We start from the raw sequence: 16,338 nt of genomic DNA, 5'->3' as shown, positions 1-16,338 counted from the left end.
ACTCCAATTGAACCGAAAAGATTTCAAATGACTATTTCTCTATTATTCATTGACCCGAAAATGACCCCACCCGAAACAACCCGACCCGCTTGACCCGAAAAAGACCCAACCATAGCCTTATTCTTTCTGGCTTAATTTCAATTTATTTCATTTTAGTTCGGATTCATTAAATTCACTTCAGCTAATCTTTTCACAAATTACTATGTTCTTTTCAACTGAAAATAGCTAAACTAAACTGAATTAAATTGGACTTAATGTAGCTGAGCTGAAGTAAGGCCCTATTTTTCTGGCTTAATTTCAGCTCATTTCACTTCAGTTTCGTTCAACTAATCTCTTCACAAATTAACTCCTACTTCAGTTCCATTAAGTTGACCAGTTCACCTCCATTCAATTCAGTTTAGTTCAGTTTCTTTGAGCTGAAAAGAACAAGGCCTATGCATTAATTTGTGAAGAGTCAAGACTCAAGAGATGTGCTGAACTGAACTAAATAGAGTTAAATTGAAATGAAATGAGCTGAAATTAAGCAAAAAAGAACATGGCCTTAACTCTTATTTCACTTTTGTTCAATTCACTCCAGTTCAGCTCCATTCAATTTAATTCAACTTTTTCAGCCGATGACATCTTCCTTATCACCATCCTTATTATTTCTCGGTTAGCAAGGCCTGATATTGTACTGCCCTTACAAGTTACGAGACTGGGCGAATAATTTATGTCATACTAGAAGATAAGGGTAATTTTATACTGAGTTTTATCTACCGAACGTTTTAAATTAGTGATTAAAAGGGAGGTATTGTGAACAATTGTTTTATATTCGAATCTGCTCACCCCCGATATTGTACTGCCCTTACAAGTTATGGTTCATTTGGCACCATTGAGATATAGTGACTAGTGAGTCTTATCTCAAGACCTGCTATAAATATTCAAAGTTTACTTTTTTTTTTTATTATTATTATTTTTCTTTTTATTCGCTGTCTTAAATAAATATGTTAAACTTAAGATTTCACTTAAATTATGTTTATCCACAGACTCAATATTTGTTTCAACATCAGTAAAATATTTTGGACTATCATTTTATGGTAAAAACTTAACTTAGACTATTTTATTTCTTTCACCTTATCCCTCGCACCTATCGAAATTCTCAACAAAAATATATAAGACCTACTGGGCCTAATTTTTTACACAAACAAAACTTATTCATGGGTTTCAACTTTCAAGTCTCCTTTTTTTACGGTCTATTTACTTTATCCCTATATATTTAGCAAAGTCTTACCAAAGCCTGAGCCTAAGCTAGTAAACTCAGCCTTGAGTCTTGACTCTTAAGTCTTAGGCCTTATTTGGTACTCATCAGATTATAATTATCAGAAGCAGATTGGTCAAGCAGATTACAAATGACAGATTTAATTGACATATTTGACTAGTATATTACAATTAACAGATTTAGTAAAAGTGTTCGGTAATTAACGGGTTTAGGTTAATTTGTTGTTGTATACTTGTGTAAATTATAGAGAGATTCATTTTTTACAAGCTACTAAAGTAAATATACTAGGGGAGCAGCATATTGGAAAACAGTAGATTGAAGCTCAATCTATTGTTTCAATATGCCATTTATCAAACGCACAATTTAGTAAATTGTTGAGTCAAGCATGCTAAAAGCCTTGAATATACTGAAATTTCATCAATCTACTGTTTATGAAACACCCTTACCCATGCTTTTTGACGCGTTATCTAATAAATAGTTGATTAAATTTGTTCCCTTTAAAAGAAAAAAAAAACAAGAATGAGAGATTAAGTACCATGTTTAAGTGAGTTTGAATAACAAAAAAAACTTTAAAATCAACAATATAATTTTTTTTTGAAATCAACAATATAGCTTTTCATGATAAAACCGCTTTAAAATTAATAAAAAATAAACTCTAATAATATTAAATCGATAAAGGAATAGCACTCCGTATATAATACTCCCCTAATGTTTTTTTTGGTATACAATTCACAAAATCTGTTTCCTGATTAAAAAGACCTGGTTTTGGACCTTAGACATGTCCATCTCCCCCCTTTCAATAAAACGTTCACATACAACAAACAAAGGTCACCCTACAACAATTTAATACAATTTCGACCCTTTTAACTCAAAACAACCTACAACAATGGCTAAAAGGTACATCACATCACCTTACATTTTACAACACATGATATATCTACACATTATTATTATTATTGTGTTTATTTTTATTATTATGTCACCTGCATTTTATTCTACAACCGACCTTTTTATGTTTTACCTTGTATATACCCGTTTCTTGTTTAAGCAGATATATCATATATATGTCCGTCTTAAATAAAGATTTGCGATTTTGTGTTGTTGTGGCCAGTGCCCATTTCTCTAACCCCTTGACATATGCACTAGAATTATTACGATCCAATTATTTAGAAACCCATAATCAATTACTTGATTTTATACAATACCCAGATTATATTTTTCGTAATTAATTTGGACCCACCTATATTTGAATGTTGTGTATATGGGAATACGGCTGTTCTGGGTTAATTTTAGATCTATGTATTCTAGGATTTTTAGGTTTTTGATGTAATAACACTTTAATTTTAAGGGTTTAGCTTAGATTGATCTTTGCTGTTGTTTAATTAGGGTTTTGAAGAAGTGGAATGGTACCATAGAAAGTTGTGTTAAAGAAATTGTGTCCAAGATTGGGTCATATGTTCAGTAATGGAACCAAGATTTGTAGTTAGGCGGGTGGAAATAGATCGAAAAATCTTAACTAGTCTCTTTGTTTCAGTCATTTGCTTACTTTGTAAAAAAGGATTTTAATCGGTAAACAAATGAATGGAACGGAGTGAGCAATTAGGGGCCAGTGGGCGACTGCTCTTTTGTTATGTCACTGAATGTTACTAGGGGAGTATATGCGTAATTAGCGATGTTAATTTGAAATAGAAGAATAATTTCATTAATAGAACGCCATCTCTTATTAACAGCTTTATTGATTTGCTCGATTGGACTTGATAATTTTGAAACTGTTAATAGTTGATAAAAAAAAGAAAAGAAAAGAAAAAATAATGTTTGATTAGGACTTATTGGGTGGAAAAGAGGCCATCTCTGATTGATGGGGAAGTTAATGCACACAATGCTTGTGCTAGGCTCTGATTAAATGAGCTGTCAAACATAAAAAAGAAAAAAAAAAGACTGATCACTTTTCAAATTAATATTTAAAATTACGTAGAAGACCGACCCATTTCTATACGAGTTATATAAATGTGTAAAGGAATTAGTTATATGCGTACAACAGTCTCACAAAAGAAGACCAGAATTGTATAGTCGGAGTGTTTGTTAATTTTTTTACATCGTAAGGACGAACATAATTATAAAGTTATACATGTGAGTGGTTTGTACCAGTTTATAGTGTCGTAGGCAGTTGCACATATACTGTTAGTATATTGGATTAACTGTATTTGGGAGAAGATCACTGGCTGGTATGTCAGCATTCAGCAAGTAGAGTGCCATCATATAAGTTTGCTGATATTTTTTATTTTTTTTATCAAAGTAAATGTTTGGTTTGAAGGGGAGCCTTGGCGCACCGGTTAAGGTGTTGCTTTGTGACCGTGAGGTCACGGGTTCAAGTCCTTGGAGCGGCCTCTTGCCAAAATGGCAAGGGAAGGCTTGCCCCAATTACACCCTTGTGGTGGGACCCTTCCCCGGACCCTCGTCTAGCGGGGACGCCATCGTGCACGGGGCTGCCCTTTTTTAAAGTAAATGTTTGGTTTAGTGATTAGAATAATAATGTTGGCAACATCCTAGTTTGTTTGCATTATGCAATGTCGCATTAACCAAGTACATCACGGATTTTCTGGTGATCTATGGAAGTTGGTCACTTGATTACAAAATATTACTCGTACTCCGTATTGGGGTAGGCATTGGGTTTGGCCTTTGGGTGATTTTTTTGTCTATGTTTTTTTTTTTTTTTTTGTGTGTGTGTGTGTGTGTGTGAGGGTATTTAATCAAAAGTAAACGAATGATTGGAACGAAGGTGGTATTTAGAGTATTTAGTAGCGAGAATTTATGGCACCCAAGTTATAACTGGTCTCTGTCATTGATCAGGGCTATAAGGTCACTATCAAAACTAATTAAGGCTAACATTGCATCATAAAACAACAGATGTGAATAACGAGGACTCCGTATTTTTGTAGTTCATGATAGTTTGTTTCCATTTTCTATAGAGCCAAAGACTCGTTATTATTTACTTACTAAACTGACTGCGCTTGTAATTGTGAAGTTGCGGTGTAAGATAACACTTTTCAATTTGGGTCATCCTGTAATAACCTCTCAGGGGAGCTACATACATTTGACTCTCCTTATCCCGCTATTTGAGATTGTCTTTGAGGCACTGGTAATGTTGTTATAATTGTGATAGGTTGTATATAGGTAATTACTCATATGAGTTCAAGTTTTTTTTCTGTAATGGCTGTTTTACAAATTATTTAGCTGATTTCATTGGAGTTTCATTGATAATCTCTTTGCTCAGATAAATGACATCGTGAACACTACAAATGGTCTTTAGATTTTATGGGTATCGATATGGAAGTGCTTGCGCATTCTGCTGTCCTCTGTACTGAAACACCTTGTCACCCTCAAGAGAAATCTGTCACTGAGTCAATGGATTATGAAGAGTCAAATTATGCCGCGAATGGCAAATTACGGTCCCCTGAAGATATGAAAGCTGACCACATTCTCAATAGTTGTGTTGTTAATGATGACAGCAAGAAGTGTAGCAATCTTTGTGATCACGAGGATAACCGAGATGAAGAGAACCAATATGAAGAAGCTTGCCTTGATTTTCAGAATTCTCATGTTGATGTTAACACAATTGAGAGTGATTCACTTTGTGATAATAAGGACGAAGAGTTGTCTATTTCAGCATCCAAGTGGCCGGAGCATGATGAAGCACTCGCGTTATGGGTTAAGGTATGTTTTTTTTTTTTGTTATTTAAAACATCACATCAAATAGTAATCACAATGGCGCAAATTACACATTCTGCTCGCATTGGCTGCACAGGTGCACTAAATTTTGTGTGCACTTCTTAGACGTAGCCATTGTTTTGCAGAACTATGCTATCAAAATTATGACTTGAATTGTTACGAAAATAAAAACAACGAGGCTTGTATGGACGCTCTCATGCGTGACGTCTAATTATAGAGTTAATGAATTGGCCTAGACCAATTCATCTAAGTTCTTTGTGAAACCAAAATGGTTTTATGACTTTATCCTTGGGAGCTTGATCCCACATTTATACCAACGGACTGTGCTCGTTAGTAAGAAGATAATCTATTTCTTTTCGAACTAAAGCAGTATCTATTTTTGTTTTGTTTTTTAACATTTCGACTTTGCAAGTATAGTGGAGAGGGAAGTGGCAAGCTGGTATCAAATGTGAGAGAGCTGACTGGCCACTTGCAACTGTTAAAGCAAAGCCAACACATGACAGGAAGAGTTATATTGTCATTTTCTTTCCTCACACAAGGAATTATTCTTGGGCCGATACGTCGCTCGTCTGTGCAATTGATGAGCTACCACAGCCAATTGCACATCGGTCACATAAAGCTGGAGTGAAACTTGTTGAAGATTTGGCTGTTGCACGGCGCTTTATTATGAAAAAACTAGTAATTGGTTTGCTAAATATTGCTGACCAGCTACCTATTCAGGTGAAACATCCACGGTTTCTGATGCTGTTAAATTTGTCTTTAATATTTTTACTTTTCTTTTAGTCATAATGAATTGTCTTACGTAAGTATCGCTGGAAAGCATGAAATAGTTTCTTATAAAATTACCCGTCTCAGAGTGTTCGCATTTTTTGACATGTACAAAAATGTTAAAGAAATTTGTCATTACCCTTGGTTTGTTTACTAATTATCTTAATTTAAAATGAATGCATTTTAATGAGTTCATATTAATGAACAACTTTATTTGGTAGAATAAACAAAGAACCAAAGCAAACATATCAAAAGAGAATGACAAGTACCTTTCACAAATTCCCCTCGCTTATTTTGAAAAGTATGAAGTTTATTGGATGGAGGGAGTAAACAATAAGGGCTAGAGGGAGTATTAAATATGCAATAATTCTTAAAAGATTTGTCCATTTTTCCATTCTTTCAAATCATATCGTTGTTAGCTATCTCTTATTAAAATACACTTGTCGTAGGTGTTGGCAGAAACTGCTCGTGAAGTAGCTGTATGGAGGAAATTTGCCGCGGAAGCTTATGGTTGTAAAGGTTATTCTGACCTTGGAAGATTGCTTTTGAAGCTTCAGAATGTAAACTCTATATCCTATAATTTATAATGACTTGTTCCTTTGTTTGTTGGTGCAACTTTTGTGCTATATTATTTCAACTGCCTTCGGTTTTGAGAAGTGAGTTGCACAGTGATAATGATATATTAGGATGTTCGACATCCGCTCACTGAAAATGATATTTCTTCTGAACTGCAATCTGAACTGCAAGAACTTTTCCTCTATATTATCTATTTACTGTCCAATTTGTTAGTCCCATTAACTAAAAAAATGTTCTTTTAACAGATGTTATCAGAGCAGTATGTCAATTCTAACTGGCAGCAGCATTCTTTCCTCATGTGGGCTAAGAAGTGCCAGAATGCTCTCAGTGCCGGTTCTATTGAAGTTCTGAAGGAGGTTAGTTACTGTTTTATGTTTTGTGTTGCATACGTTTGGATTGGATAATGTGTAATTCTCATGCTGCTATTAGTTTAACCATCAGACCATGCATTCATTGATACTGATGTGAGGTTAATCTGATGATGTTTTCTTGGACAACAATGGTGGGAGTTATCATACTTATCTGCATCTCCGTTATTCGATATTTTGAACATGAAATACTTGTATGACTTATACTTGTGGCTTGTGGGTCACATATACAAAAAGTGCAAAGGAAAAAGCTTTAAAGGGAACATGGTCCCTCCATGTCCATTGACACATACTAAATGTCCATGAGCAAAATTAATGTTCTTTCTTTAATAGAAGGTATGTTCGTCTCATGTTCCTTTTTGGAATGTACTGCTACGTTCTTCCCACTTCTTTTCTTACCCATATTTTCATAAGCAAAATGACCTAAATTGTCATGTGACAGTATACATGTTCCTTGCTCACTGAATTCATTTTACTACAACATTCCTTATTTGCTAAATTTTAAAGCATAGCGTTACAATTGTACTTTGCTCTTCTTTCTAGACACCCAACTATCCGGCTTTCCGCTCAATGAACCACCCCGACTCCACTACACCACACTTCATGTGGCGTAACTGGTCTGACCGACCGAGACCTATATCGCACAACCTGAAATCCGAACTGACCTGGCCCGACTCGAGTTCTGCTTAACCCCGAGTTGACCCAACCTGAAACCATCCCATCTGTAATTGGCCCGATCCAAAATGTGTTGCTCGCCTTGTGCCATCAGATAGATGAACCATCTCAACCAAAACCTTAAGGTTATGGTTGAGACCCAACTATTATATTTATTCCTATTACGCTTCTTCGCTCGAGTGCTCATTGGGCTCGAAAAGTGGTTAGTGCACAACCCCCCTCATACCATGTGCTAAATTTCCACTTCGTGAGTTATTGGAGGCTGTGAGGATTTGAACTCGTGACCTATTGGTCACACTGGTTGTGATACCATGATAGATGAACCAGCTCAACCAAAACCTTAAGGTTATGGTTGAGACCCAACTATTATATTTATTCCTATTACCTTCTTCCTGTGGCCCCTTATTGCCTTATTGCCTTGATGCGCCTTGCGCCTCGCGTTGTGAGCCCCTGTTGTCACTGTGTGCTTTGCGTGTGGTGCTATGAGATACGGGGAGAGCATAGAGATTGCTATTGTAGTTTAGCTTAAGCTAACTATTGAGTGGATTAGTTTTGTTATAATTTATCTCCAACATGCACTGTCTCCCCTCTCAACTCACCCTAGCCCCGACACCTTCTTTCTTGTATTTCATTCATTCCTGAAAAACTTTGCCCATAGAAGGGGGAAGAATTATATCTACTGAGAGAGTACATGAAATGTATTTTTTTACCTGCCTCTATAGAATTACTAAAACTCTCATAAATAATATTTTGGCTATTATTTGATAAAAATATAATTCATATTGCTTTCTCATCTCGGGCTTCAAATGGGTCTGGTTTGGGTCAGTTTTGTGAATTTGTTGAATGACTTGAGATCATTTTTTTGTTAGTAACTTTAATAGTGAATTTGTCTTTGATTAGTTTTGCTGTCTTAAGTCGGTTCAGATTGGGTCGGTTTCCCTGGTTTAAGTTCATTTTCATCTGAATTTTCAGAATGGATTTGAGAGGGTTCAGCCATTCAAGTGGGGCAAACATGTGATAGGCCTTTTCTTACCGGTATCCAGTGCAAATATATTTACTGCGCTCCCTCACCTCACGAGGAAGGGTATACTTTGACTATTTATCCCTGAATTCTGGTCATTTAGTTTCAGGATAATGAGTCATTGACTTCTTGTTAATTTGAGGTTCTTTTCATCAAAAACGAAAACTAGATTGACCTAATAGGTTATGAACTCCTTGTGAACGAGGAAAGATTGTGGAAGCAAGTGACTTTTGAACCATAGTGACAGATTTGACCTGAGTGACCTTGGCTGGCCACTGGCTTCACGAAAGTAGAGAACCATTCGTATAAAAAGTTGAATATCTATTTTAATCTTACAATACTAGCAATTTCCCAAGAGATTTCCCAAAAATAGTCCGTACTACGAATAGCTTTTATGATGCAAAGTTGCAAACATTCTCTCTTACACATATAACCTTTAACTCATAGATCTGGACCATATGGCCTCTAAAAATAATTCTTTGAATGTTTTTTCATTGGAGTTGTTTATCTCAGTTTCTCATATATCTGGAGCTTTCTTGTATGTCTCTTGGAGTCTTGGTTACAGCTGTATTTTTTGTCCATTGTTCAACACTTTCAGGAACTGGTAGAGTCCTTATTGTGGAGTGAGATCAACATTCTTCGAGATGTTGAGGGACAGCCTGCTTTGGGTGCTGAATGGAAAATGTGGAAGCATGAAGGCGTTGAAACCTTTTCAATGACGAATTCTGTGTCCGCTGGTGGAAACACTGAGCAGCCTTGCAAAATTCCAACAGAACATTTGAGCAGTACTTCATTGACAAGTATAACAACTCCTCAAATTAGCCGGAAACGACCCAAACTTGAAATTCGTCGTGCAGAGCCGAATAACTCACAACTGGAAAATAAGAGCCCTTCGAAAATTACAACTGTAGAGATTGATCCGTCATTTTTCACAGTTATGCATGATGATACTGCTGGTAACATAATTTTGCCTTCTAAACAGGGGCTTATAAGTCAAGGAACTCTAGAAGTTGCCAAAAATGATGCTGAATTGCAAGAGGTGACAATGAATGGTGTGGTTGAGACAAAAAATTCAGTGTCTAGGTTCCAGAGCAGACAATGCATTGCTTTTGTTGAAGCTAAGGGCAGGCAGTGTGTAAGGTGGGCGAATGAAGGTGATGACTACTGTTGTGTTCATGTGATGTCTCGAATTCCGGCAAACTCCAGGAAAATGGAGATCACTCCATCAGTTGACACGCCTATATGTCAAGGAACCACCACCCTTGGTCATAAATGCAAACACCGTTCTCTGCCCGACACCTTATTTTGTAAAAAACACCTGGTCCACGACGATGAAATGAAGTCTCCTGGGTCACCTGGGACTCATTTGAAGAGGAAACATGATGTATTGTCAAATTCTTGCACGGACATTGTCATTGTTGGGGAACCTCAGCGACCTCCTGAGAGCCCTAAGAGTATAGAGATAGCCTGCTGTGTAGGATTGGGTTTGGAGGGCAACCATGGTATTTGTCCAGATAGTCCTACCAAGCATTCATTATACTGTGATAAACATTTACCAATGTGGCTGAAACGTGCTAGAAACGGCAGGAGTAGGATAATCACTAAAGAAATATTTCTAGATCTTCTGAGGGCATGCTCATCCCAGAATCAAAAAATTCATTTACATCAAGCATGTGAAGTTTTCTACAAGCTCTTTAAAAGCATATTATCATCGAGAAACCCCGTTCCTAAGGAGATCCAGCTTCAGTGGGCTGTGGCTGAAGCTTCCAAAAATTCGTATGTTCTCGAACTTCTAATGCAGTTGGTTGCTAGAGAAAAAGACAGGTTGCACAAAATATGGGGAGTTGTTCTTAATAAAAATGAACAACTTCCTTCTTCTCATGTCGAGGAACAAGCTTTAGTGCCTGTAGTGGACGCGACCGATTATATTGGAAGTTTCAAGTGTACAATCTGTTTAGAAGAGTTTTCTGATGATCAGACGCTTGGGGCGCATTGGATAAATAATCACAATAAGGAAGCTCAGTGGCTTTTTAGGGGCTATGCTTGTGCAATTTGCCTAGATTCTTTCACTAACCGGAAGGTTCTTGAGACCCATGTTCAAGAGAGACACCATGCTCAATTTGTGGAGCATTGCATGCTCATTCAGTGTATTCCTTGTGGTAGCCATTTTGGTAATTTTGAGGAGCTTTGGTCACATGTTCTTGCAGCTCATACCGAACATTTTAGGCAGTCAAAAACACCCTTTCCTATGAAGCCTGAGTCCATTGAAAATAATTCTGGGACACATGGCAGTGATAGAAGGTTTATTTGTAAGCTTTGTGGCTTGAAATTTGATCTGCTTCCTGATTTAGGCCGTCATCATCAAGCAGCTCATATGGGACCAAGTTTACTTAGCTCCCGTCCGAAAAAAAAGGGTCTCCACTTTTACACTTACAGACTTAAATCAGGAAAACTGAGTCGTCCACGATTGAAGAAAGGACTCGGGGGAGCATCTTATAGACTGAGAAATTCAGCAAGTGCCATCTTAAAGAAACGGTTGAAGTCTACTAGTTCACTTGCTGCTCGTGTACTGGGTCCTGCTAGTAGTCCTGCTAGACTTACTGAGACACAGTGCTCGGCCATTGCAAAAATGTTGTGTTCTGAAGCTCACAAAACAAAAGCTCGGCCCACTAACCGCGAAATCTTATCTATTGCACGCTCAACTTGCTGCAAGGTTGCCCTTCAGTTGTCGTTGGAGCAGAAATATGGAGCGCTACCAGAACGTTTGTACTTAAAAGCAGCCAAACTTTGCAGTGAACACGATATTCAAGTGAGCTGGCATCAAGAGGGGTTCAAGTGTTCTAAAGGATGCAAACCACAGGAAGATCAAGGCCTCGGGGCGGTTTTGACTTTGCGCACAAATGGATGTGGGAGGTCATATTCACCATCCTCAAATTTACATTCAGAGTGTGAAATGGATGAGTGCCATTATATCATAGAGGCGCACCATCTTAAAAGGAAGCATTTGGAGACTACTATAATCTTGTGTGATGATATTAGTTTCGGGCTGGAAAAAGTACCAGTTCCTTGTGTGGTAGAGAAACATCTGATAGATTCGCTCCATACTCCAACATATTCCTTTGATGGTAGAGTTGTTTTCCTGCCGTGGGAGGCCTTTACATATGTTACCAAGCTGCTATTTGATCCATCATCTGATCTCAGTATGCAGGTATTGGCTATTAATATGAGTATATCTCACGAGTTCTATTCTATTTCTGGAAACTGCATACACAAACAATTGCATGAATGTTTCCAGTTGATATTTGTCTAAATGCTAGCACAGGAAGATTGATGTTGGGTCTTTCTTTTGGGATTTTGTGTGCAAAATATCAACTCCTCTTTCTCCTTTTTTTAATCATCGCCCTTAAATTATGACATGTGATGTTCGTAAAGAACATATTCACCACACTGGGGCTGGGCATTTGATATAGAGTGACGAATGATGAATAATTGTATATCAGAATATGTGATGATCTTTTGCTTACCTAGTTACCTACCTACATGAATAGTGCCTTTATTCCACCTTGTATCTTGCATATTGAAAGAGCTGTTTAGAATTCCTTTCTTCGGAGTAATTTTAGATTATAAGCACTTTTTTGGTCTCTTTTCCGAGGCTACTTGCTAATGACTTCTCCCTCTGTTTGTAGAATATGCATATGGGTTGTGGCTGTTCACAGGCAGCTTGTTCTTCTGAGACATGTGATCATGTCTACCTATTCAACACTGATTATGAAAATGCAAAAGATATAGATCAGAAGCTAATGGAAGGAAGATTTCCGTATGACGACATTGGCCGATTAATGTTAGAGGTAAAATAATCTTAGTGAACCCTTTTTTTACTACTTGTGTTCTTTTATCTGATTCTTTTCTGGGCACTTGATTCGTTGAGCTATGAAATTTTTGCCACTTGGAAAACTCCATTCCATTGTATTTTTGACATTGTTATAAATCATTTAGTTTCGGACTTTTAGCAAATTGGTTCTCCATTGGGGATGGCTTCTTCTAGTTAGCACAGCTCGCCAATGTTATTTGCTCCCGTGTTTATTTGCTTTCATACAAGAGTGTAACCTGGCCAATCTGTGATAGAGCAGGGTTTTTACCGAATTGATTTCGGAAGCTTGTCGAGTTGGTTTAGATCACTCATACCTCTACGGCTTTACCTTCATATGTCAATTTTACACGGACATGTGTCTCATTTAATCTTTTCCATGCCATGCAGGATGATTTTCCAGTCTATGAGTGCAATAACTTCTGCAAGTGTGATAAAAATTGTCCAAATAGGGTTTTGCAGAATGGCGTAAGGGTGAAATTAGAAGTTTTCAAAACTGTGGACAAGGTAATGCTGTTATGTTTGTTTTAAAACTGTTTTGGACTCAAATGACAGGCAAACGCTGATTTGTTGGACATAATTGACAGGGTTGGGCAGTCCGATCCATTGAAACAATTTTGCGCGGTACATTTGTCTGTGAGTTTATTGGTGAGGTATTAGATCTACAGGAGGCCAATAGAAGACATGACAGGTTCATCCCATAACCAGCTCATCAGATAACAAATTTTCAAATTTGCATGAAAATGGCGTCAACCATCAAGTAGTGCTATTTATAACATTCGAGTTCAAAACCGTCTTACATCAAAAATGCCTTAGTGGCTCCATTTACATAAAAAATTACAGTACAAATTTGCAACTTCACATTCGCTTATATTCTTTGTACGATTAGGTATGGGACGTATCAATGTGACTATATCTATGACACAAGTGCCCATATGAAGAACTTGGGCAATTTGATGGAAGGGCAAACTGAGTATGTCATTGATGCTACTAGATACGGGAATATTTCACGATTTATAAATCACAGGTGAGGAAGTACTCTTTTAAACTGCTTTTGGATAATTACAACAATTTCTTGCTTATTTTTACCCTAACCACATTGGGTTTTCTGTCGTGTTCGGATGGCTATACCATGATCAAAGGTATATCACGATTTATAATACACACGCCCACCATACCTTGTGCGGAAGTTTCACATGTGAGAATATGAATCTACCAAGATTTGAACTTGGGACCATGTTAGCAGACAATCTCAACCAATAAGCTTATGGCGATTGTTGAGACCCAATCGATGGGTCTCTACCTTAATACCGTCAAAAAGACACTTTTAGATAAATGTCTTGATTGTTTTCCCAAATTTAGGAAGGGATATAAAAGGAGCAATAAAGTTGGTTGGACGGAAATCAGGAAAAAGAATGTTTTGCGAACACATTGGTGGTCAACACTTTTTTTTTGCCATCGCCAGAAAAGTATACAGTGGGAATTTTAAACATAACATATGTTATAAAAGAATGGAACTTGCAAGAAATGAATTGAATTGAAATGTTGTGTAAATCATGTCTTTTAAAAGTAGTGTTTGGCAGGGAAGTTCAACCTTCTTACCCTGTGGCCTGTCATTTGCGGAGCCCTTGAACACCAGCCTCGTGTTGTTTTGAGTGTGAATTGGGAAACAAGTTTTCGGGACTTTGTAGTTGGTTAACAAATAGTCGAAATTGTGGAAAACACTTGAACAGTAGTTTATCATTTTACGTGGGCAACGCGGCTCTTTGCATGTTGGTGTCTTACTTATGCTGCCTATGTTGGTTTTGTTCTTGCTATAATTGATCTTTTACACTGTTGTATTGGCTTATGTAGCTGCTCCCCGAACCTTGCGAGTCATCTGGTTCTTATTGAAAGCATGGATTTTCAGTTTGCCCACGTTGGACTCTATGCAAAGCGAGATGTAAGTGATTTACCTTTTTACTATCAAACTAAATAATTCTGGTAGACTCGAAATGAATGTGTCTGTCTACCTTTTCATTTATGTCGTGTTATGGAGCAGATAAATGCAGGTGAAGAATTGAGCTTTGATTACTTCTATGATCTACAGCCTAAAGACACGCTCCCTTGCTTGTGTGAAGCCAAAAATTGCAGGGGACGCCTCCGGTAACACCAACATTTGTTCTTGCCATGTTTCAAGACCTACCTCTGGGATGAAAAGTTCGTCCCTTTCTTGTATAGGACCTTCTCCAGGTTCCATCATGGCCTCTTCAATAACTTCATGGGTAGCGCTGGGTGGTATTGCGTCCAGAATGTATGATACGTCTCCAGTCTCCTAGTAAGTTGTAATTTTCTCTCTACTCATTTTTTGTCGATATTTCTGCATTACATAGCTTACTGTTCTATTTAGGAATAGCATAGAGGCCCTGTTTTCGTTTGATTGGTGATCCTTTCGTAAAACATCTGATTTGTAATCAAAGTTGTCCAATGCTCCTAATCTTGTGTAATGGTCTAAATTCTGTAAAATCTTGTAGAATCAGATTTTTTTTTCACTAAAACTTAGCTTTGAAGCTCACAATTGTAATAGATGAGCATTTTCATTCCAATGGAAGGAGTATTGTTTTCAGCAAATTTTGTGACATTGCTTGCAAAATCCGTCATATCAAAATTGTCAATAACTCATATTAGACAGAAAAAAAGAAAGAGCCTGCAATTCTTGTTATACCGATCAGTTGTTCAGAACTTGATCTCGTTTTCATGATACATCAGAAAGACAGCAGAGAGGCCATAACCGATGCACACCAGGATGGCCATACCTGCAACAAGACCGTCTTTTGTTTGTTACAACGCCATTTTCACAATGTATATAATTGTTAGTCAAGTCTGTTCATCATACCGTATTTGGTGGACGAGGCGACATCCAACCTCATCTTCTTTGCAGGATCCTTGTTAAATTCTGTACCTGCTGATACCTGTAATATCATACAGAGAATAACCAGAACACTTCCAATTTTCTCCCTGACTACCCTTTCTTTCATGTTCATTGACAATATTCCTACTGACACCGATTCTCCAGAATAATGCTCCAAAATCACCTTGCTTGCTAAGAATTCCCCAGAGGCTAGAATAATGCTTCCGACATTTGTAGTTATTTTACTCGAGCTGGTCCCGATGAGGTTCATCAGGTTTACATAGGCTGCACCGGCATATAAGGGAATCCAGAAATACCAATCTAATACATAACAAAAACAAACAATCAATAAAATTCAGAAACAGTTGGTCTCCAGTGTGGCGGTGTTATAATCGTAAGTAGTCTGGTTAGAGACGGTTTTATACGAGAACTCGGGGTAGATAAAAGGCGATAGATAGGAAGAATACCTGGGTCATCAAACTGAGCAGAAGTAGAAATAATAAAGAGGGCAGCCATTAGCAGAGAGCATATTAGGTAGAGGTTTACCATTTTTACTCTTAAGACAGCATTAACTAGATACGACCTTACTTGAACAGGATCTTTTCTATAGGATCGTATATTTGTATCTTTGAGATCTATTAACTAGATCAATGTAGGACTGTAGGAGATTGATGTAAACATTTGACATGCCTTTGGAGAAATAGTGTTGTAGTATAAAATAGTCAAAGTCATACATGATTAGTTTTATTAGTCAAAGTCAATGTTTTGGTCATTTTTGTATTTGTGCATTTCCTTGTGTTTGCCTATTAAAGTCAACGTAGTTGTTACATTCTTTGTAGTTTTGCTTAAGAGTTAAAAATCTTTTATAACCACCTTTTAGGCTTTTAATTAATCTCTATTAAAATTATACGTGAGAGCCGTTTTAAACTCAGACAATTTTATATAAAAATTTGTCAAAAGGATATATATGAGCTGGAACTTAACCTTTTTTTTGTTCATGAAGAGTGTGGACTAACTACCAAGGATTCAATGCTAAGATTGGCTAGTGTACATCTAAACAGATTTTTTTTTGGTTATCCAAGGGAACACCCGTGCAAATTCGGGGACCAGGTAAGTCATCAAGGTTATGGTTATCCTTGATGGCAGGTGGATACCGCAGCAGTCCCGTGTAGGGAGTCGAACCCG

The 16,338-nt window shown here is 37.2% G+C and overlaps 2 protein-coding genes across 4 annotated transcripts; one reads left to right on the top strand and one right to left on the bottom strand.

Annotated features, from left to right (window-relative positions):
- Positions 1–1,980: 1,980 nt before the first annotated feature.
- On the top strand, positions 1,981–14,848 carry LOC141622171 (histone-lysine N-methyltransferase SUVR5). Of its 3 annotated transcripts, none has more exons than XM_074438230.1 (12): positions 1,981–2,155; positions 4,768–4,972; positions 5,405–5,707; positions 6,205–6,315; positions 6,577–6,687; positions 8,994–11,603; positions 12,082–12,243; positions 12,654–12,770; positions 12,851–12,954; positions 13,153–13,290; positions 14,118–14,205; positions 14,305–14,848. In XM_074438230.1, exons 1-12 carry the CDS (start codon positions 2,145–2,147, stop codon positions 14,410–14,412), a joined length of 4,068 nt encoding a protein of 1,355 aa, XP_074294331.1. In that variant the 5' UTR covers positions 1,981–2,144; the 3' UTR covers positions 14,413–14,848. The 3 variants fall into 3 exon arrangements, with proteins under 3 accessions (XP_074294331.1, XP_074294330.1, XP_074294329.1); XM_074438229.1 differs by having other exon boundaries at positions 4,569–4,972; XM_074438228.1 differs by having other exon boundaries at positions 4,533–4,972.
- Positions 14,804–15,799, bottom strand: LOC141622172 (uncharacterized). Its single transcript, XM_074438231.1, has 3 exons — positions 15,621–15,799; positions 15,139–15,474; positions 14,804–15,058 (listed from the first exon to the last, which is right to left on the bottom strand). Exons 1-3 carry the CDS (start codon positions 15,700–15,702, stop codon positions 14,979–14,981), a joined length of 498 nt encoding a protein of 165 aa, XP_074294332.1. The 5' UTR covers positions 15,703–15,799; the 3' UTR covers positions 14,804–14,978.
- Positions 15,800–16,338: the final 539 nt, after the last annotated feature.

This window comes from Silene latifolia, chromosome X (assembly GCF_048544455.1).
Source record: "Silene latifolia isolate original U9 population chromosome X, ASM4854445v1, whole genome shotgun sequence".
Classification (NCBI taxonomy): domain Eukaryota; kingdom Viridiplantae; phylum Streptophyta; class Magnoliopsida; order Caryophyllales; family Caryophyllaceae; genus Silene; species Silene latifolia.
The sequence above is the reverse complement of the archived record's forward strand: the minus strand, read 5'-3'. Positions and strand labels throughout refer to the sequence as shown.

Excerpts from the sequence above, each read along its gene's own strand:
- LOC141622171 (XM_074438229.1), top strand. The coding sequence starts at position 4,574 with ATGGGTATCGATATGGAAGTGCTTGCGCATTCTGCTGTCCTCTGTACT. Across the intron at positions 6,316-6,576 it reads TGCTTTTGAAGCTTCAGAAT|ATGTTATCAGAGCAGTATGT; the intron begins GTAAACTCTATA and ends TTCTTTTAACAG. Across the intron at positions 12,771-12,850 it reads TTTTCAAAACTGTGGACAAG|GGTTGGGCAGTCCGATCCAT; the intron begins GTAATGCTGTTA and ends CATAATTGACAG.
- LOC141622172 (XM_074438231.1), bottom strand. The coding sequence starts at position 15,702 with ATGGTAAACCTCTACCTAATATGCTCTCTGCTAATGGCTGCCCTCTTT. Across the intron at positions 15,475-15,620 it reads TGCTCAGTTTGATGACCCAG|ATTGGTATTTCTGGATTCCC; the intron begins GTATTCTTCCTA and ends GTTATGTATTAG. Across the intron at positions 15,059-15,138 it reads CGCCTCGTCCACCAAATACG|GTATGGCCATCCTGGTGTGC; the intron begins GTATGATGAACA and ends GTCTTGTTGCAG.